This window comes from Centropristis striata, chromosome 7, assembly GCF_030273125.1.
Source record: "Centropristis striata isolate RG_2023a ecotype Rhode Island chromosome 7, C.striata_1.0, whole genome shotgun sequence".
Taxonomy (NCBI): domain Eukaryota; kingdom Metazoa; phylum Chordata; class Actinopteri; order Perciformes; family Serranidae; genus Centropristis; species Centropristis striata.
The window spans coordinates 4,472,576-4,494,910 of NC_081523.1; the positions used below are offsets into that span (position 1 = coordinate 4,472,576).

The window sequence follows — 22,335 nt, forward strand, 5'->3', positions numbered from 1 at the left end:
AATTTCGTTGTGATTTTTTTGTTTTCAAATTCAGTTAGTTTTAGTTAGTTTTAGAGTGAGTTTGCTAGTTTGAATTAGTTTTTATTTTTTGGAAAATGCTTAGTTTAATTTAGTTTTTATTAGTTTGAGTTTTTTTGTAATGGGGTATTTGTTAGGTGCCAGATTAAAAAAAGTCACAATAAATCTTTCCTTTATTTCCTTTGTCTGATCCATCTCAGCCCCAATAAGTTTATTAAGTCATAAAAGCAGATAGATTAAATAGATTTCATATCAACTAAAAAGGTTTATGTATGAAAAAAGTTTACAAAGATCAAAATGAATGACATTTTTAAAAAAAAAAAGGTTTTTATTTTTATTTCAGTTAACAAAAATGTTTTTTTCAATTCTAGTTTTCGTTATTTTGTTAGTTTTGGTTAACTATAATAACCCTGGTGACCATCTGTGGGTCTCAAGGAGTCACTACATTGGATATAACCATCACTGGTCTAGATTTTAGTCAGTTTAGAGGAATCTTAAATCCTCATAAATTATTATGTCTGGTTTTTTTTGGCGGGCTTCCCCTGCAGCCTCTTTAGACAGCCTTTACACAGAATCTGAACTCTCAGCTACTATCTCTCGCCTTCAGACTCCTGTGAGATTTCTATTGTCTAGAGCCAACTGTCAAGTCTAATCAGCAGAATATGTGAAGAGCCCTGGCCTCACTCATGCATGCAGGGAAGACTGTCCAAGTCCTGCATGACAAATTGCATTTCAACTCCTCTGAGCCTTCTTTACTTTTGATCATCACAGGCTGTTTAGAAAACAACAGGTCATTCCAGGATCGTCTCAAGGTTCATGTTAGGTGTGACGAGTACCTCTTAGAAGTCATTATTAATGCACGTCCATACTGAATAAAAAGGCAGCCCTGCAGAGAAATGAATAACATCAGTGTTTAGGGATTAGGGAACAAGGTTAATCAAAGGATTAGCGGAGCTAGCAGCCCTGTGAAGCTGTGATGCATCACAACACAAAATGAAACTGTTGGCTGGAGGGAAATGAAGAGAAATATTTGGCCCCATTTGGCCTGGGGGTGGCACCCAAGGAAAATTAAATGGTTTATTTTCTGTAGAGGAGCTATTTCAGAATGTCTTGGGCAGATTGCAGGCCCATATCCGATTTTTATTTTGCACATATGTGACTCAGATGCGATTTTTTTTTTTTTAAATACAGTGTGAACCGCACAAATCAACAGCTTGGACTGTTGGCTGGCTCGTCTTTATCAACAGGAGATTTTAGTTTTAAATTTCCTGTAAGTTGCCTTGTTTCTCAGCTAAACTGCCTCGGGACTGACCTCTGGTGGTGGCTGCTGTGCATTACAAGTAAAAAAAAAATACAGCATCACTTCCAGTTTAAATTGACTAAAAAAGCAGCGTCTTTGTTTTGGATGGTATCATACTATCAGGTATAATAATATCCTGGTATACCGTAATACTGTAATGCGCCTAAACTGAAGCGTTGGCCCAGTGGACGTTTTGAAATGTCTTTACTACATAGTTGTTGAGACATTTTAGCCAGTTTGTGGCTCTCAAGGAACACTCAGGGGATCATTGCGTTTCTCACTCAGAAGGCAGCTCAGCTCCTGGTCATCTCACGCCTGGACTACTGCAGCTCCCTCATGGCAGGTCTGCCTGCCAAAACCATCCAACCTCTGCAACGGTTGGTCTTTAATCTTCCCAAATTCTCTCACACAAGACTCTGGTCTACTCTGCTGCTAATGGTTCAGGCCCAGCTTACATCCAGGACCTTGTCAAACCCTACACCCATGCCCTGGATCACCATCTCTGACAACCAGCTACAAAGACTACAAATCATCCAAAACAAGGCACTTAAACTGGCTCACGGACTCCTGTCCTACATCAGCAACCATTACATCCACACCTTAACTGGCATCCAGACCATCAGACAGAGACACAGAGTCATTTCACAGAAATACATGAAAACAGCAATAAACAACCCTTCTCTCCAGAAAACACACCACAGTCGATACACCCATGCCATTCATGCTGCTCCTGGCCAAAGACCCCCATTCACAGAACCCCCCAAAGCCCCCATGACCGATTAAATGAACTGACATCACACCACATGCACACACACACACAGTTATGTAAATAACATACACACACAGGATGTTTCCTTGTTCTTTTCATTTGTTTATTTGTGCCTTGGTCCTCATCTGCTTCAACCTCTCGAGTCCTTTGCCTCCTCCCACCTCTCCAGCCCACTCCTGACATCACAAACTATGGATAGAAAAGGGCACAAGCCCTGAGCTACCCTGCGTGGGTCAACTCGCCAACAGCCTGGACATCTTCCAGCTCTAGGATTCATTGTCTGGGTGCCATGAATTTATGTTTTAACCAAATTTTATGTAACTTCACAAAATGTTGTTTAGATGGGTCATGATATTGAGTGTTTGGAAATTTGACCAGCTGGTGGCACTAGATGGGTCAAAGTCTTACAGATTCATCCTCTGGAGACCATGAATGCCTGTATCTATCTTCTCAGCAATCCATTCAATAGTTATGTATATATTTCTAGATATTTCAGTCTGGAAAGTGCTGAAACAACCAACTGACAGACTGAAAAGAACAAAGAACACCACAAGCTTGGCGAAAAATTACTTGTTTTGACACAGTGTAAACACAACAACAACAGCACAATGAAAGCTTAAAATTACCGCTGTGCTCACCTGTAATTATGTTGTCAAGAAGTGTTGTGGGCATGCAGAAAATCCCGACCAGGAGGTCACTCACAGCAAGGTTTAAGATGAACAAGTTGGTGACAGTCCGCATGTTTTTGCTCCGCAGCACAATGAAGCACACCACGCCATTTCCCACCATGCACACCAGGAAGATCAGCAGGTAGGACACGATGAAGATGGCAGCGGTGGACGGCTGATGCAGGTAAAATCCAACATATGTGATGTTCTTCCTGGGTATGAAGAACTCCACGGAGGAGTTGTAAAATGTCCAGTTGTCATACAGTTGAGTCAGGTTGTTCTCAAGTCCTTCGTTCATTTTAAACCTGAAAAATCAAAGATGAGTTCATGGTGAATCGGCTTCATTTCTACTACATTTTTTTTAAACTGTCTTTTTATTGATTTTTTCAGTGAAAAAACGTACACATATAATTATACACACAGAACAGGTACATCAGACAGGATCATCCACAGCAAAACACAATGACAGGATTTCTTCCAGTATTGGTCTTTTTCAGTACTGTATCTCAGGGAAAATGTTAACCTTTCCATATTATAGATTTCTTCAACTATTCCTATCCAGTCTGAAATTGCTGGACACTCCTTGCTTAGCCATTTCCTGGTTATTGCCTTTTTGCTACTAGCCAATAATAGTTGTAATAGGCATCTGTCTTGTTAATTTATCTCAGTTGGTATGTTTCCTAAATATATAACACTGAAACTTAGATCAGGCTGCAAATTGATTATTGAATTAATTGCTGCTATAATGTCTTCCCAATAAGATGAAATTGTAGGACATTCCCAGAATATGTGAAAATGGCCATCTGACATATTACCACATCCTCTCCAACATTGTCCTTGAGCTGGGTTATTGGTCTGTAAACTTTTGATTCTGGGAGTTATAAAGAATCTTAGTGTGTTTTTCCATGTGAATTCCCTCCACAGATCTGAGCTACAGGTAGAGGACAATGTCCTACAAATATTTAGCCAATCATCTTCAGATAACTGTATGTTAGCTTCTTTTTCCCACCTTGATTTAATATACATTGTGGAAAGACCTCTGTCCTTCTGTAAAGCTGAATAAATCCTGGAGATTAGTTTACTGCTCGTTTCTACTGCAATTTTAAAGAATGCAAAGTACTGCAGGTGTTATGTTAGTTTTAAAAATGCTTAGTGTTTTACTATTCTCTTGTATACTCAATGGTTAAAGAAGAAATAGAAGGTTTTCTTGACTCAAAACCAAAACTTTGAAATGGAACAACAATGTATTTTTCTGCATTCATGGTAAAAGATACACTATTTAGAAGATAGCACTCTTGAAAACTACTTCATCCTGTTTCAACCAAAAATACATCAAAAAAGAAGGACACTCAGAGCAGGTAGACGGCCAAGGCCAGCGATCTTGAAACATGCACAAAAAGGAAAAAATATAATTGTATCTGCCCTCAGAGCCACTTCAGAATTGAAAATTGAATGGGCACGACATCTTTCCAACTTTTATCAAAATAAGGCTATAGTTTAAGTGTAAACCTGCTGACAAACACACAAACCAAACTGAAAAGTCCTTGGAGGGAAAGATCTTCACAGAAATGGGACACCATTCTTACTCTATATTTATATTCTTTGTGTAGCCAAGGATTCATTTATTTCATGGAAAATATTTTAACCATACAGAAGTGAAACACTGAAGCTTTAACCTGAATTTAAATGATTTTCTTGAGGCAGCTGTTCACCCAACACTGATCACCGTGTAAGGTGATAATGCCACATGAATAATCAATAAGAGTCATGTTTGTCTACAGCTGATGAATGTTAAGTCAGCAGGGAAACAAAGAAAACAGCTGGAGCAGGGGTGGACAATCTATTTTCCCAAGGGGCCACATGACCAATACCACGAAGGTTGCAGGGGCCCGACCAAAACTCTGAACTAAATTCTGCTCAATATTAATTTAATCGCTTTATAAAACACAGTAAATTATCTGGTTTTGAGCTGCTACTGATAAGACTGTTAATGTGGAGTAAATCAAATATAGCAGTAAAAAGTAGTTCTGTGGGGTCCGGCGGCTCCTTAAGAAGAGTAAGAACGAGTCGAATTGGTACAGTCCTCCTGCAGCAGTCTCTCCCAGCTGCAGAGGTGGAGGGGATGTTAACCCCTTAGCGTCCAGTCTGCTGCAGGAGGTGTTCACTTAGCGATCTCTGTTTGTTTACAACAAGCACCAGACACTAAAAACTGTTCTTATTGTTTGTTTAAAAGAAGTGCAATAAAAATACAGATGTTTTCCCTAACATGATGAATAATCTTGAATTATAATCGTGATTACAATATTGATCAAAATAATCGTGATTATCATTTTGGCCAAAATTGTTATGCAGTAAACCAGTCATTTATTAACTTTATGCAAAAAGCAATACATGTTTTTAACACGGTACCGAAGTAACTCAGTGTATTTTGTGGAACGCGTTTCTTTGCAGGTGGGTATGCAAGCAGGCAGATATACGTAAACCGCCTTCAAAATAAAAGCACTGCGGTAGTATTGATATCTCATTTCTGGGTAACCTCAGGCATTGCCCAGGTCTGAGCTAGAAGACGCTGAAATGCTCAGCAGAGTCAGGTGTTAACCCACGATAAGCGACCCCTTGTACTTTATGTGTTGTCTTTTGACCCACTGCTCATATTAAATTTAAATGACTAAAATATTGAAAGTGCAGCTAATTTTAGTGACAGTACATCTATGATGTAGTTCCATCGCTTCCATTAGGGTGTGCATTATTAATTGTATCCGAATCTGGAAATCAGACGCAATTTCAGCCCTTCACGCGGTTCTTCTCATTAAAAGTGGCGTGGATCTCACATGGCACAAGTTAAGCAATCAAGCATCCTCACCATGTTGTTATTAATGTGCTCGGGGAAAAGAGGACAAAGGCAGCCAGCAGAGCACAGACAGATGGCCCTTTCAAGGAAAACAGACTTCTTTATATAAGAGGCGGACGCAGCAGACCAGAGGCGAGAAAGTCAACAGCCTATAAAAAAGTGTCATTACTGGAAGATGACTTCAAAGAGATGCATGAAAAGGGCTTCACCCTTTCTACTATAATGAAGTTGAGAAAAGAGCAGATTTAGATGAAGCGCCGCTGCCTCTCCTCTAACCTCAGCCGTGACATTCAGTGTATTTCAGACATCACTCTATTTTATGATAAAGTGCCTTCTTACCCTCACCTCCCTCATCGACTTCTTAAATAATTCAACATGACTTTAAACAGCCCTCAGTGGAGGAGCTGCGGCTGCTCGCTGCATATGTGCAGGTGAAGAGAGAGCAATAACAATCAGAGTAAGGTTGTTTTTTCACCCCTGAGAGAGATTTGGAAGCAAACAGAGAACAACAGAGCCACTTCTGTCTGTCTGGAGAGAAACCAGTGTCTCAGCCTCTTTTGTCAATCTCAACACAGAGTGATGAGTTTAGACAGAAGTCTCTGCTCTTTGATTCCGACGGTTCGCTCCCAAAGTATTTAGTTTACTGTTGAAGCGTAAAATGGTTGAAAGTCTAAAACCGATTATATTCATGATGGATTTCTCTGTCCTCGTTTTTTTTTTACTCATCATTTAATCGTTTGATCCACAAAATGTCTCGAAATTGCCTGTCACAATTTCCCAAAGCACAGGGTGACAGCTTCAAGTTGGTTTTGTGTAAAGATATTCACTAAATGATCCCAGCAGCAAATCCAAACAACTGAGAGGCTCGAACAAGGGCATGTTTGCTAGAAAAAAATACTTTGTTGCCACTAAATGAGTGAATTATTTGAGCCTTGTTGAAACATTGACACGGACTACAATTATGTGACAAGTGGAGAAATAATTTTTATTGAACAATCTTTTGATTCATTAATGAAGAAAAAAATGCCAATCATTTTCTGCTTCAGGCTTCTAAGATATAATGTTTTATTCTGCTTTTTTTGGTTGATTGTAAAAGAAATATGTATTGTAAATGAAATACCATTTGTCTTTTGGACATAAAAACTAATTTCACAGTTTCAGCTTGAGTTCTGGTAACTTTGACATATTTAACATGAAGTGATTAATCAAAAATGAATGAATAAAGTAATATGTTGCAGTCCAAAGTCTAACAATTGACCCCCCTGTTCATGGGGTTTCATTTTGCTTTTATAACAAATCCTATTCCTGATTCCATGCTATGCACGAGAACCCATTATGTATTTAATTAGGTTTCACTTTATCATTCCAGGGTTTAGCGTGCACTGTCAAATTGTCCTATGTGCAGAAATGGCCATCAAAACTGCCATTAAGGGTCCATTAAACCTAAAGTCCCTTCAGTAATGGGAAATTAACGTCCATTACTCAGTCTGTCATGTTATCGTGGTCATTTCTTCTTCACACCGTCATCTGTCCTTGTGAGCATCATCTCATGTCTGACTCTATTGTAGCTCTGCTGGAAACCGACATTTTGAGAGAAATAAGTCAACGTCTGTTGTTTACTAGTAGCAACAAAGTGGAAATTCAAAAAAATTCAACCAGCATCTCAAAGATGTCTGACGGGGGCACTCGGGCTTTGAAGTGGATTTTTTTCTCCCCTGAGTCCAGAGCAAATAAAAACCGTTGAAAGTATCTACGTGAAACTGGTGCTTTAATTTTGAAAGGTAGTGACAGGAAATAACGGGTGGAATGGTTAAATGAAAAACGAACGGTAAATAATAACGAGTGCCGGGCCCGACCAAAACTCTGAACTAAATTCTGCTCAATACTTATTTAAGCGCTTTATGAAATACAGTAAATTATCTGGTTTTGAGCTGCTACTGATAAGAATACATGTTATGATAAGACTGTTAATGTGGAGTAAATCAAATATTGTAGTAGTAGTAAAAGTAGTACATTTACTCCAATCACTATCACTTTTCCATTTATTTTAAACACAACTGTAAATGACCTTTAGCAAGGTTCCTATTGGTGTTTTTGTATTATATAGCTTGTTTTTCATGTTTGTATATTTTCTAGGTGTTTTACGATGTTGTGATGCTTTTATTTAGAAAAGGTGCCATCCAGTGTGAAACAGGTGCTTTAATTTTGAAAGGTAGTGACAGGAAATAACAGGTGGACCGGTAAAATTAACAATAACGAGCGAGTCGTAATTCATCTAAAGTTGATATAAAGTATGATGAGCCTTCTATAGTGGCTGGTCCAGAAATTCAACCAGCATCTCACAGATGTCTGAGGGGGGCACTCTGGCTTTGAAGTGGATTTTTTTCTCCCCCGAGTCCACAGCAAATAAAAACCTGTGAAAGTATCTACGCGTGAAATTAAAGCGTGGAGATTTGCATCAGATAAGTGTAGCTGTTGTGATAATCAATCCTACTGATTGTGTCTAATTGCTACGTTGTGTAATCATGATTGGATATTACTCATGCTTGAAGACAATAGCAGAATTTAGATGAGAGAAATCATATTTATGACCTGTCACGCAGTCCTTCTGGCTAGAATACATTCTTCATTACCTCTGCCACCTTTCCTGACCTTTTAACTGCCCTCCTCAATGACTGATGTCAAAAGAAAAGCCTCCAAGTAGGAGCTGTTTTCTGGAGTTTGGCTGCACGTAACAAACGGTGATAAATCTCACAGTTATAGGCTTACTGCTGCTCTGTTTGTGTGGATAAGCTGAACAAATGTGAATAAAACATGAATGGACAAATGGGGGGCATGGGTGGCTAATTGCAGGGACTGAGGAAGTATAGATTTAGAAAGCTCTTTAATGTGTCCGCCAGACTCTGCAGATTTAATGACTTATTTATAGACACGCAGATGTGTACGGGTCCTGGCGGGAAGTTGTGTATCTGATAGAATGTCTTATTATTGTTATTATTGAAGCTGTTTTTCTAAGAGGGGATGGAAAGCTTATTTATGGCTAATAATAGATATACATTTTGATCATAGCCGCTTTTCACTGAAACAAATCTGCTGCACTGAGAACACAAGTTCTTTGTGTTTTTTTTGGGTTACTCATTTTGTCTGATCTATAAAATGGACACAATATAAAGTAAAGTTCATCGTAGGGCTGGGTGATATATCGATAAATTGTTAAATGTGATATGGAATTAGACCATATCTCATATATCGATATAGTTCAATTTTTTTTCTTTCTTTATATATAAATGCTGTCCTTACTAGGGTTTCTCTTATTTAGTTTATTTAGTTTGTTATTCTTTTCTCATATGAATACATTTATTTCAGAAATTTTTTTTATTTTTTTTATTTCAGAAAAAGATTTCTATTTTATTTCATAGGCTATTTGTATTTGAGATATTTTTTTTATTCAAACGTGCACTTTATGGAGCTTCGTATTTTCCATAAATACATATATTTTTTCACATCAGTGTGCAGCAACATGGAATCACAAACAATTCAAATGATTTCTGTTGGTGGCATTGTTTTGTTGAACCTTGTGCTGAAGAGAGGGACAATAAACAAGAAAACAAGCACAGTACTGTTTGTCATCATCACTAATTTACGTCAAGTGTCAAATATTTTGAACCTTTTCCTGATGAAGCCAACAGTGCTGTTATGAAGTCCCGCTGCTTCACTTCTCTCCAGATCGATGCCTTTCTGATTGTGTCTGACAGACTCCACACTGACAAGCTCGGGCTTCTGTGGCAGCATAAAAATACACATGCTGCTTTTTGATTTGAGTCAGGACAAACGTTTAAATTGTCTCCAGCTGATACTTGAGCATCACTGGCAGGTTGGAAATTCCCATTGGCCAACACAATGACTTGTTTTCTGATCTGTCGTCCCTGTAGTCAAAGTTTGGTTAGGAGAAACTTAACAGTCTAATATCTGGAAAGATTATATTTATTATGATTATATATTTTTAAATGTGATATGGAATTAGACCATATCGCATATATCGATATAGTTCAAATTTGCGCTGTAATGCTTGTTCCAGGCAAGCTGCTTTATTAGGGCACTATTGTTATACTGTGGATTTTTTCTTCTTCCTCTTCCGGACACAATTTCATCCCGCTACTAGTCCTGCAACTCTTCAAGTTGCAGGACAAATTATAAATGAAAACGTGCGGTTTGATCGGGATCGGTGTGCTATTACTTTTCTCTATGGAATACGCATTTCTTGCGACGTAAGTCGTGAAAAACTGCCCAAAATTTTGCATTGAAGTGAATGGGACGGCCGAAAAAAATGAGCGAAAAAGAACAATAATTGGAGATTTTTAAACGTCTACTTCTCCGGCATGATTTCACCTAGAGACTCCATTTGAACTTTAAACAGTAGACACAAGTCTTGTGTATCGGTGTATTAATCCACGTTTCGATAGGTCATATAGTTTTTCATCAATCCCTGTTCAATGACCATGATCATTTTTGGAGAAATTCTAAGATTATAATGGGTGTGTATTGCACGGAATGTTCGTGTCACAGTGTGTGACATCATCGCCAGAGTGTAGAGGGAGAGAAAAAATTGTCAAAAAATAAATTCGAAAACCGCGGTCCAGGCCGCAAATTTCACTCTACAGAAATAATTTATACATAGAAACGTCGGAAAATTTGTCTTCTCACTCCCAATCCTCTGGTAAAGCTGTCAGAGTTATAGTTTGCGTGTAGGACTCACAGATGCGCTATCAACACGCACCAACAGCCTCATTGGCTCCCATATTAAAAACACAGGAAGATTTCTGTAGAAAAGCATATTTTACAGTTTTTCAGATCGCTCTTACAAAGCTATTTCTTCATTTTTCTTCACAAAAACCACATGTAGACGTTCAGGAAGAACTCAGGACGCTCAAAGTGAAGTCGGATCAACGATGGGTATTATGGTTTTGCCAAAAAATGCTTTCTGTTCAAGGCCAGAAATTCCAGTCTGTCCACCTCTGGCTGCTGTCACTGTTCTGGAACATTCTACAGCTGCAGTTAATTCTGTTGATTGCTCTGCTCCGATTGGTCGACCACAAAGCCTTTGAACCTTTTGATGTGATTACAGTTGCAATGATTCAAATTGAACAATACAATTTCAAATGATGTGATTCAAATTGAGTTTTTTAATGCAATTATTCAAGTTAAGCAATTCAAATTCAAATATTTATGAATCAAATTCAGTTTCTGGTGGCATGTACTGTATTTCAGCCCATAAATTTCCCCCAAAAATGACTCACCAGCCTGCTGGCGGCCGAGCCTGAGGCAGCGAGTGGAACAGATTATGCAAAGTGAGATGATCGCTTGTGTCATACAGAGTATCAGAAGGAAGTTCAGAGGGGCGGTTTACTTCTTGCAGCTTGTGTTTTAAAGTGTCGTTGTGGCGTTCAGAGGATGACTCAGTGTTGGAAGTAATTGCAAATTTTAAATGGAGGCTTTGACTGCTTCACTGTTACTATGATTACTTCTAGCCAGCGCATTAATTCAGAACAGTGAAAATTGACTTTAACTGGAACTACTTAGTAGGTGCCCACTGAAGGGGAATTAATGGCCGCCCTGCAGCCAATCAGGATAGAGTACTCCCCCAGACTGTGGTGTTAGGTCTAATAGATGTCTAATAGAGTCTTAGACTGAACCCCCAGTGAACTGTGTTGCTGCAGACCTGCAAAATGCTTTTTTTGACTTCCCTCTCCAAAGACCCAAAATAGAGTAATACTCAAAAACCAATTTTATCCTGTGCTGGTTTTCTGAACAGTCATGCAGTTTTCACCACAATAAGCGACAAATAATTTCTGACAGTAAAATTGTAGACCAGTTCCACCATAAAATAGGATTTGTGTGATTTGTGTGAACCCCAGGCATGTGGTACGTCCATTACATTCCCCTGGTTTTAAGCTTTTTGGGATGGGATGAATAAGACTTCTAAAGGGTTTAAATAATCGTTTGCAGTCAGTATACCTCTGGATTAGGGCTGGGCGATATGGAGCAAAAGTCATATCCCAATATATTTATGCTGAATTTTGATATATAATATATATCCCGATATTTTTATTGCAAAGTGAGAGCAAATGTTCAGTCAGTCAAATATGACATGTCACAAGTAGTTTTATTGAAACCGTTTTGTTTAAGTTAACATAAATACTGTATAACAACAAGAGTACTTTTTTTAAAAATGCAAAGCTCCATAAAGTTCACATTTAAATAAAAAAATATCTTTAATAAAAAGAAATTTACCTCTGGTTTCACTTGAACACACTCATACAACCAAGTGCCTTCCAAAATCAAGCTTTAGAAATATTCTGCATTTATATTATTTTCTCATTTCATAGTTTATTGTTTTTAATCAACACCAGTCCTAATCATAGATATCAGATATTATATTTATTTTCTGAAATGCAATATGGTCTAATTTCATAACACATTTAAAAATATATCGATATATTTTTTATTTCGATATACCGCCCAGCCGTACTCTAGATGGTTGGTCTGTATTTGTATATAAGCAACAGTATGGGTTTTTTTATGTAGTTACATATATCTAACTTACAATTTACAGTGTCAGATTGGTGATTTTTGTTTTCAAAGCGTTGTTAAAGCATGAGGCAGTGAAATAAATCTTCTATAATGTTGTGTTCTATTACTTTTAGTCAAACTGAAGCCAGTTTCTGTATGAATGTGGAGCCATATAATGAATGAACTAAGGAAAGTACATTCTACCATTGAGCTCAGTCTTTTTAATTTCTATTTCAAAATCTGTGCATTGACTGATAAAGACTCCTTTCTCCTGATCCAATGTGTACGATGAAAAGAATATTGTGTACAGTCCTTGGGTGGAAGTTCCTCTTTCACCACATAGCGAGTGGATTCTTCTTACAATTGTTTGACCAGAGTGGAATGATTGTGGTGAGCTCGTTCTCTCAGTGCACCAGTCCTTCAGGGTTGTCAATGGATAGCATTATTAAAGGTCTAAAGGTGGTTCTGGGGCTTTTTTTTTCATTCTCAGAGAAACATTTTTCTAAGAAGACACATTAAAAGCTCTATGTCACGACCCTTTGTCATGTTTTTCCCTCAGACCAAAAGCTTTGGAAACTTAGAACAACTGTCTAGATTCAATGATGGCAATGAGAATCCTTCATAAGAGGCATGAATCTGGAGTTGAAATGATGGAAGAGCAATGTATTAAGAGCTCAATATGTTGGAGAGATGATATAATCCTGTTCAGTAAGTACTGCATTGATCCAGATATGATGTGGATTGAGATTATCCTGGCTAGCTCGCCATTTATGTGATGAAAAAGCAAAAGTTTCTAGAAAGAGTCTTGTGCGGGATTTATTGACAAGTATCACAAAACAGATACAATATTCAGGATACACAAAAACAGGTCCTTGGTTCGAACAGCAAGACCCAGTAATCCTAATTTCTGTTGCTCTTATACCTAATGTTCGTGTGTCAGGTCTCTTGCTTTCCTGTTATTGTTCCAAATGGTGCAGTGGGATTTTCTAAATCAGAGCTGCTCATATCTTAATCAAGCAGAAATTTCCTATAAAGCATGGGTTTCAAACTTGCGGCCCGCGGGCCAATTGCGGCCCTCGTGATGATATTTTGTGGCCCTCACCTTGATATGAAAGTTTAATGTGAGTTTTATATGAATGGCACTTTACCGTGTTGTGTGTGGAAGGTCCCTTTAATTACTTTTTTTGGTAATTTTGTGTGTTTTTTTTGGTAATTTTGTGTGTTTTTTTAAATCATTTTGTGTCTTTTTTTAAAATATAATTTTGTGTCTTAATGGTAATTCTGTTTCTTTTTTGGTAATTTTGTGTCTTTTTAATAATTTTGTGTCTGTTGGGTTTTTTTTGTGTCTTTAAAATAATTCTGTGTCTTTTTGGGGTCATTTTGTTTCTTTTTTAAGTAATTAGTTTTTTCTCTGTCATTTTGTGTCTTTTTGGTAATTCTGTGTATTTTTTTTGTCATTTTGTGTCTTTTTAAAGTAATTTAGTGTTTTTTTTCAGTCATTTTGTGTCTCTTTTTGTAATTTTGTGTCTTTTTTTGGTCATCATTTTGATACTGCCTCCAGCGGCCCCCAGGTAATTTGAGTTTGAGACCCCTGCTATAAAGAGACTGTGACTGTTGGTCAGATTTCTGTGTGTTTATCAAAACATGTTTGATGCATATTTAAACTGCTATATGTCAGATAGTTTAATACATCTTCAAATTAATACACAACACCAATTTTATTGAAATTTACTGCAGCATGCAAAACTACTGTGCTGTAGTTTAGCAAGCTTATTGGCATTTTCTGTTTTTATTTAAAATATTTACTGCTGCATAAACTCATGAACTTAAACTCATGTGTTTAACCTTTTTCCCACATGACCCTTTAACCTCAGTTACTAAACTTATAACAGCCCTTTCATTAGCAGTCATAAGACCAACTTTACCCTCTGCGTCGAGCTGACTCCATCTGACTGGGGATTTCCACCGGACGCGTTACAGCAGCAGCACGTCAGCTTAGCGAGCCGGCCGTATACACGCGAGATAACGAGATCACGCGATAATCCTGACCATACGGGAGACCGCAAGATCCGGTGATAAACTTTAAACTCTATTTATACAGTCTATGGATAAACTGTGTGTATAAAGTAAACAACAACAACAAAAACCAACTTACTTTGCTTGTCTGAGGTGAAAGATCTGTTGATCTGACCATCTATCCTTATAAAAACAATATGTTATGTCATAAATGATTGTATGATGTTCCACTTCAACAATCAGTCTCTTGTCTTCTGTGCCGCCGATCCTCTGAGACCCTTTGATTGATTGATTGATTGATTGATTGATTGATTGATTGATTGCTGATCTGGTGCCCCGGTCATAACATAATGTTGATGTGAAGTAGTTTTAGGCTGCATGAACTGCGTATTGTGTTTTATTTTGAAAGGGGCGGAAGTGTTTTACGCTGATTCTGAGTCGGACTTCCTGTCTGGTGCGATCTGCTCTGTTGAGATTCACGCGGTTTGGCAGCGTCTGGCGGAGAAATAGAAGTCCTACCTAATGCTCGCGTAGAGACGCTGATGTGACGCTGCAGTAACGTTACGCTACGCGCCCGGTGGAAATGCTCTCATTGATTAGAGTGTTACCTATTTGCAACGTCATACGCGACGCTGACATTACGCTGCAGTAACGCGCCCGGTGGAAATCAGGCTTGGTACTGGAAATGATGAAAGAGGAAGCTCTCGCTCTGCTATAGGCTTCTCATTATGTCATGATGTTATCACACGACTACTAATATTGGCAGCTTACAGTAGCTGCAACAGGGATTAAAGCCAACACTGTCCAGATGTCGCAAGGATGAACAAAACATCATCATAAACATCATTTATTTTTCCAATAAATAATTAAAACTGTCACACAAAAACTTTGCTAATATGGCACAACCTTCATTTGTATTTTGAGTATCCCATCACCTTTATTTTACCTCATTTTTATATATTTAACACAAACACTCCTACACCTTTTAACATCTTCAAATATGGGCTCCATATTCCTGCTCTGCAACTTTACACTACACATGCATTTTGTGCTATTTTTTGGCTACTACAGCAGTACACTTTAAAAAATAATCTGTTTAATTTACGGTAAAATACTGGCAGCTTTGGTTGCCAGAAATTCACCGTAAAAATGACAGCGAGTGGGTTTTCCACACTAAATTTAAATGGAAATATCAGCAAAAACTGTAATTTAGACTGAAAAGTCCCTTTATTTTTAGGGTAATTATGTCCTTGTGACAATATGGTATTTCTCCATTAATTTTACAGGACAGTTTCATATTTTTACAGTAAAACTGTTTTCTACAGTTTTTCATAAGTTTTGTGCTATTCCTTGTTTTACGGTAATTAAAAGTGTCTACTAAGGTGATATGCAATTCTTAATTTAATGCACTATTTCTCATGCAATTTGACATTATTTTACTGTAATTTTTACGAACATTTTTTACAGTGTACATATGTATATATGCTATTTCCCACTTATTTTAAGCTATCATGAATAAAGCTTTCTGCTCATTTCCTTTGTATTTTTTTCTTCTGTTACTGTACAATTTTCTGCTGAAAATAATAAATACTATTTAATAATCCTCCACTTGCTTACTTTGTGCATGAGCAAATAAAGCACAAAGAGGCAGCTTCAAATAAACTTGAAGCTCTTCACAGTGCACAAAAAAGGGGGGCAGGGAAATCTAAGAATGTGCATGTTGTCAAGCCCTTCCCAGTTCCACTTCATAGTTTCTCTGCTCCGCTGCAGAGTGATTAAGTTTGATATTTCACTGTTTCCTTTGCTGCCTGTGAGAAGATAAGCACTGTAATTACAGTTTAGCTGAGACATGGAGCTTCAGCAGAGCCAGTCAGGGTCAGAGGTCACTGGATGCTCAGAGGCTGATTATACACAAGCTCAAGATCAAGACCAATGCTTTAACCCAGGGGTCTCAAACTTGTGATCCGCGGGCCAATTGCGGCCCTCGTGACAATATTTTGTGGCCCCCACCTTGATATGAAAGTTTAATGTGAATTTTATATGAATGGCACGTTACTGTGTTGTGTGTAGAAGGTCCCTTTAATTACTTTTTTTGGTAATTTTGTGTCTTTTTTTGGTAATGGTGTGTCTTTTTTTTATTATAATTTTTTGTCTTTTTTAATAATTTTGTGTCTTTTTTTTGTCATTTTGTTTATTTTTTAAGTAATTTAGTTTTTTTTCTGTCATTCTGTGTCTTTTTTGGTAATTTTGTGTCTTTTTGTGTCTTTTTAAAGTAATTTAGTGTTTTTTCAGTCATTTTGCGTTGCCTTTTTTGTAATTTTGTATCTTTTTTGGTCATTTTGTGTCTTTTGTGTGTTTTTTAAGTAATATAGTTTTTTTCCATCATTTTGTGTCTTTTTTGTAATTTTGTGTGTTTTTTGGTCATTTTGTGTGTTTTTTTTGTAATTTTGTGTGTTTTTTTGGTAATTCTGTGTCTTTTTTAAGTACTTTTTTGGGTCATTTTGATATTGCCTCCAGCGGCCCCCAGGTAATTTGAGTTCGAGACCCCTGGTTTAACCAGGTTTAACCCTGATGCACAACATGGCTCTAAAGTGACCCGGCTATTCTATATCTTTGCAATAAATTAATTTCATCATTCAGTATTCCAAGTTTTCCTCGATTAACTTGTTTTTGACCATCAAACATCCTAATTTTTTATTTTTGTTTCTTACATTTTGAATAAAACATTTTTTTTATCACTACGCTTTTGTGTCATTTTTGACCCATGTGTGTAAACTTGAAGTAATAATACAAAAACTGTTTTTCTTCATAAAGTCTGAAAGGGAAAGTGGATATAATGATCTGTTGTAATAAAAAAAAAAAGGTATTCAAACACACAGCCAGCATGAAATAACATGGGAGATTGCATTAGAAGCTGTTTATATGTTGTGCATCAAAAGGTTAATTAAAGCCAGCAGAAGATTGATATTTCACAATGTATGAGCATTTTCCCCCTCTGCATTCTTGTTCATCATACCTCCAGTCTCCCCTCAAGCCCTGAAGAGCAACATGTTCTGTAGCTACGCCTCTGATTCCTCTCAGCAGCACTGTAAAAAAAAAACCTGGTGTTTTTACGGTAAAAAAACCTTTACCGTAATAAATATGGTGCAACTTTTCCTAATATTACGGTAAAATGATATTAGCACTGTTGATTTCACGTTTAAGATTGCCACTTTATTCCATTTTTTACCATAAAAAAATGAAGTTTTTCCATAAAAAAGCTGTTCTGCCATATAATTGACAAGAAAATACTTTATAAATGCTGCATAAATTACAGATTTTACCATTAAATAGTACAGTGTATTTTTTTTTTAGATATGCTGTTTAGTACATTTAATAGTGAGAAAAAGTATTTTTTACAAAAAATAAATGCAAAAATGACAGCTTGTAATATATATTACAGTATATCTTTTGCTACAAACATGGTGCCAGTGTATTTTACAGTGGAGTAATGTAATTAGCAAAAAAATCAACTAAAAAAAAATACTGTTTGGCTGATATACATTTATTCATTGTTACTGAAACTGAATTAACCCATTTATCATTTTACGTCTTTTACTGTCATGGTTTAGCAGTTTTTCACTTTAAAATCTACAGACATTTTTTTTTTTACAGTGCAGAAGATAAATATTTCACAACGTTTGAGCATTTCCCCACTGCATTCTTGTTCATCATACCTCCAGACTCCCCTCAGACCCTGATGAGCAACATGCTCCGCAGCTTCGCCTCTGATTCCTCTCAGCAGCGCACAGCTCCACCAGCAGCCCTGAGCTGCTGCTGGATGAACACCAGAGGACACAACAACGATGCACATATCCCGTGCCAACATTACGCGCAGCAGCCTCTGCACCTCACACGCAGTGATGAAAAATAATCTCTTCCCAGGGCTGTTTCTTTGCTCCTGATTGGACTCCTCTAATGGGAACTTTGCGCATGAAATTGCGCGATGGCTGGCACAGGATGCAAACCCCAGGGAACTGACTGTGCGTAAAAACACGCATGACTGACCACCCGTGGACAAAGAGCTTTCTGTGTCCAAACTCGGTGCATAACAGCGGAGGAAACTAGCTGGACAGAGAGCAGGAAAGACAACACGAGACTACGTGCGCGCACTGAAACGCCTGATTAGGTGCGCTGAAAGCTCCGTGCCCTGATAGCCTATTACGCACTTAATTGCTGCAATGAGTCCGACTCAAACTTTGAAGAAGATAATCCGTTTTTAAAAGTGAATTTCACAGAAAAACATCCACATTTTTGCACAGTAAAAACGCTTAGAAAGTAACTTGCTCCTACCTTGGTTTTATTTCAAATCAAGCTGGGGACTGGATGTGTGCTCCAAGGAAAAGAAAAGTAAAAAATGTCCACTTTCCTCTGAATAAGACATGCGTAGATCAAAAAGAGGAATAAAGCCACTCAGACAGAGCATGGGAGAAAGAGAAGGTGCAGCTCCGTCCCCCGCTGGCTTCACTATCAGTCCGGTTTCATGTGCGTCTCCGCGGAGCGCTTCATGTATTAAAGGATGCGCTCAGGCAGCCGCTCAGAGCGCGAGTGGAGGATTTAGAGCCGGAGCCGTCCGTATTTGACGCTGTGACGTCGGGAGAGGAGGGGGAGGGGTGAGAGCTGGATGAACAGGCTAATGGTTGACTGATATCCCTCCTGATCTCTTCCAGCTGCTGTTGCTTAAATGTCAAGAGTCTGCAATTAAAAAAAGAGTCTAAAGTGATGCTGATTGTGGGAGGTCAGGGCACAGATGGTGAAGCAGCGCACACAGAAAAATACTGTATTATTTTACAGGGTTTTTCTTGTTTTTCCCCCCTGACGTTAAGTACAAATGCCATGAGGAGAATAAAGTATAACAAAAAAAGTATTGGAACTATTAACCATAAATGGATGTGGAAATTGATAAATTAATATAATGGAACATAATCTTAATGATTTTAATTGCTAAATTACAGTTAACTCTATGTAAAAATGTAAAAGATATAGAAACAAATATAGAAATAGATAGACATATAGCAACTTTCAGGTTTTTTGTTTTGTTTTAACAGTTAAAAATGGAAAAATTAATTAAATATAATTTTTTTGTAAAGATGAAAAAGTCTGGCAGCAAAATTGCCAAAGACTGACAATCATATTAATGTTTTAAAAAACATCAACTTTAGTTATCCTACAGATATTTAAAAAAAACTGATATTTACTGTACATTGTGCATAATTTTAAAGAAATGATCTGTAAAATACCATGTGTTGTTCCCCCGACATTAAGTACAAATACCATGGGGAGAATAAAGTATAACAACTATTAACCATAAATGGATGTCGAAATTGATAAATTAATACAAATGGAACATAATCTTAATGCTTTTGAATGCTTAATTAAATATAATGTTTAAAAAAAGATGAAAAAGTCTGGCAGCAAAATTGCCAAAGACTGATCATCATATTGCAGTTTTAAAAAACAGCTTATTATATACTAATATTTACTGTATATTGTGCATATTTTTAAAATAATTTATCTGTAAAATACCATGTGTTGTTCCCCTGACATTAAGTACAAATGCCATGGGGAGAATAAAGTATAAAAAAAAAAAAGTATTACAACTATTAACCATAACATGGATGTCGAAATTGTTAAAATTAATACAATGGAACATAATTTTAATGCTTTTAATTGCAAAATTACAGTTAACTATGTAGAAATGTAAAAGATATAGAATGAAATAGACATATAGCTGAATTTAAAATCAAGGTTCAGGTTTTTTGTTTTGTTTCAACAGTTAAAAATTAAAAATTAATTAAATATATTTTTTTTTTAAGATGAAAAAGTCTGGCAGCAAAATTGCCCAAGACTGACCATCATATTAAAGTTTTTTTTTTAAACAACTTTATTTATTCTACATACATATATATATATATATATATATATATATATATATATATATATATATATATATATATTGAAAACAGATATTTACTGTATATTATGCATATTTTTAAAAGAAATTATCTGTAAAATACCATGTGTTGTTCCCCTGACGTTAAATACAAATGCCATGGGGAGAATAAAGTATAACAACTATTAACCATAACATGGATGTCGAAAGTCATACATTAATATAATGGAACATAATCTTAATGCTTTTAATTGCTTAATTACTGTTAACTCTATGTAAACATGAAAAAGATAGAAAGAAATAGACCTATAGCTGAATCTAAAATCAAGGCAACTTTCAGTTATTGTTTTTTTACAGTTAAAAATGAAAAATGAATTAAATATGTTAAAAAAAAATATGAAAGAGTCTAGCAGCAAAATTGCCCAAGACTGACCATCATATTAAAGTTTTAAAAAACATCAACTTTAGTTATTCTACATATATTAAAAAAAACAAAAAAGATATTAACTGTATATTGTGTATATTTTTAAATAAATTATCTGTAAAATACCATGTGTTGTTCCCCCGACATTAAGTACAAATTCCATGGGGAGAATAAAGTATAACAAAAAAAGTATTACTATTAACCATACTAACTATTAACCATAAATTGATGTTGAAATTGATAAATGAATATAATGGAACATAATCTTAATGCTTTTAATTGCTAAATTACAGTTAACTATGTAGAATGTAAAATGTAAAAGAAAATAGACATATTGCTGAATGTAAAATCAAGGCAACTTTCAGATTGTTTTTTTACAGTTAAAAATGAAGAATTAATTAAATATAATGTTAAAAAAGATGAAAAAGTCTTACAGCAAAATTGCAAAAGACTGACCATCATATCAAAGTTTAAAAAAAAACTTTATTTATTCTACATTTGCACTCTATGTATTTGAAAAAAACAACAGATATTTACTGTACATGATGCATATATATATATATAAACATTTTTTACATTTTGTCTTTTTTTAGAATCACATTTCAATGGTACATTACAACAGTCATCACTGTTATGATAATGGGCATTTTGATCCAAATTTTCAGATTTTTTTACAAAATAAAAACTGAATTTGGGGTGTTTCCATCTACAGCAAGTAGTAAAACTGATTTTTTTTAAATTAAAAAAGAAACTTACATAATATTAAACTAAAGAAGGGCGTTTCGGAGCGATGTACAATCTCCACTTCTCCCAGATTTCCTCAAATTTGGCTCATTATGCATATTTTTAATGCAATAATCTGTAAAACGCCATGTGTTGTTTCACCGCTTTTAGGTTGTTGTGTTTTTTTACAGTGCATTACTGCTGCACGTTTTACTGCATGACTATAAACATAAATCCAGCAGAAACACATTGTGTGGGTTTAATGTGCAGAGAAATTCAATTTGAAGCAGTCAAATCAGCAGAAGCCCAAAGGTGCTCTTCTTTAAATAATTAAACAATTAAAAGAAATGAGCTTCATAACAAGCCCTGAGTCTTTTTCTTTCTAGTCTTGCACTAATGACAGTAAATCCCTATAGAAATTATTTCAAAGTACATTAATATAAAGTATACCCTACAGCAACTAAAAAGCATTATTGTTTCATGTCTTTGTCCAATGCATTAATAGTTTCAAAAGTTTCTCATTCTCAATTAATAAAACTTTATTATATATATTACACTAGACATAAAGGTAACTTTGAAATACCAGTGTCATTTAAACTTATGTAAATCAAAGGGTTATATTATATTTGAGCAGATCTGTTTCTGGAACAAAGTTTTGATAGCTGCTGCAGCTGTCATCGTGTTTATAAAACCACAGAAGGTTTAAAACATCAGTATGAATAAAAAAAGATGCGTGGACCCAGGCTGTGACATTTGAATGGTGAAAATGTTCTGAATGCTGATGATGAATGTCACAACAGCAGCTGGTTGCATAAAGTTCACTTTGATTAAAGTTAACTTGCTGTCAAGTCGGCATTTGTTTTTGCTGCATCTCCCTGACTGATATCTCACAGGAAAAATTAAAAAGGCTAAAAAAAAATCCTTTTTTTTAAAGTAAATCCTAACAAACAAATGAATTATTTATATAAGTTGACAATGGTTTTAACATGCATTAATGTTTAAATGTTCTAAGTCAGGGGTCTCAAACTCAAATTACCTGGGGGCCGCTGGAGGCAGTATCAAAA

At 36.2% G+C, this 22,335-nt stretch overlaps 1 protein-coding gene and 1 long non-coding RNA gene across 2 annotated transcripts in view; one reads left to right on the forward strand and one right to left on the reverse strand.

Moving 5' to 3' along the window:
• The window catches only part of LOC131975463 (uncharacterized), a 65,416-nt gene extending 62,521 nt beyond the window's left edge, over positions 1-2,895 (forward strand). Inside the window, exon 3 of the long non-coding RNA XR_009394727.1 lies at positions 2,844-2,895. This is a non-coding gene — a long non-coding RNA (uncharacterized LOC131975463). The remainder of the gene's footprint in view (positions 1-2,843) is intronic.
• The window catches only part of npffr2a (neuropeptide FF receptor 2a), a 46,912-nt gene extending 28,057 nt beyond the window's left edge, over positions 1-18,855 (reverse strand). The window contains exons 1-2 of the mRNA XM_059338157.1: positions 18,525-18,855; positions 2,726-3,060 (exon numbers count right to left, since the gene is read on the reverse strand). Coding sequence (XP_059194140.1) covers positions 2,726-3,053 — 328 coding nt within the window. The 5' untranslated portion in view covers positions 3,054-3,060; positions 18,525-18,855. The remainder of the gene's footprint in view (positions 1-2,725; positions 3,061-18,524) is intronic.
• Positions 18,856-22,335: the final 3,480 nt, after the last annotated feature.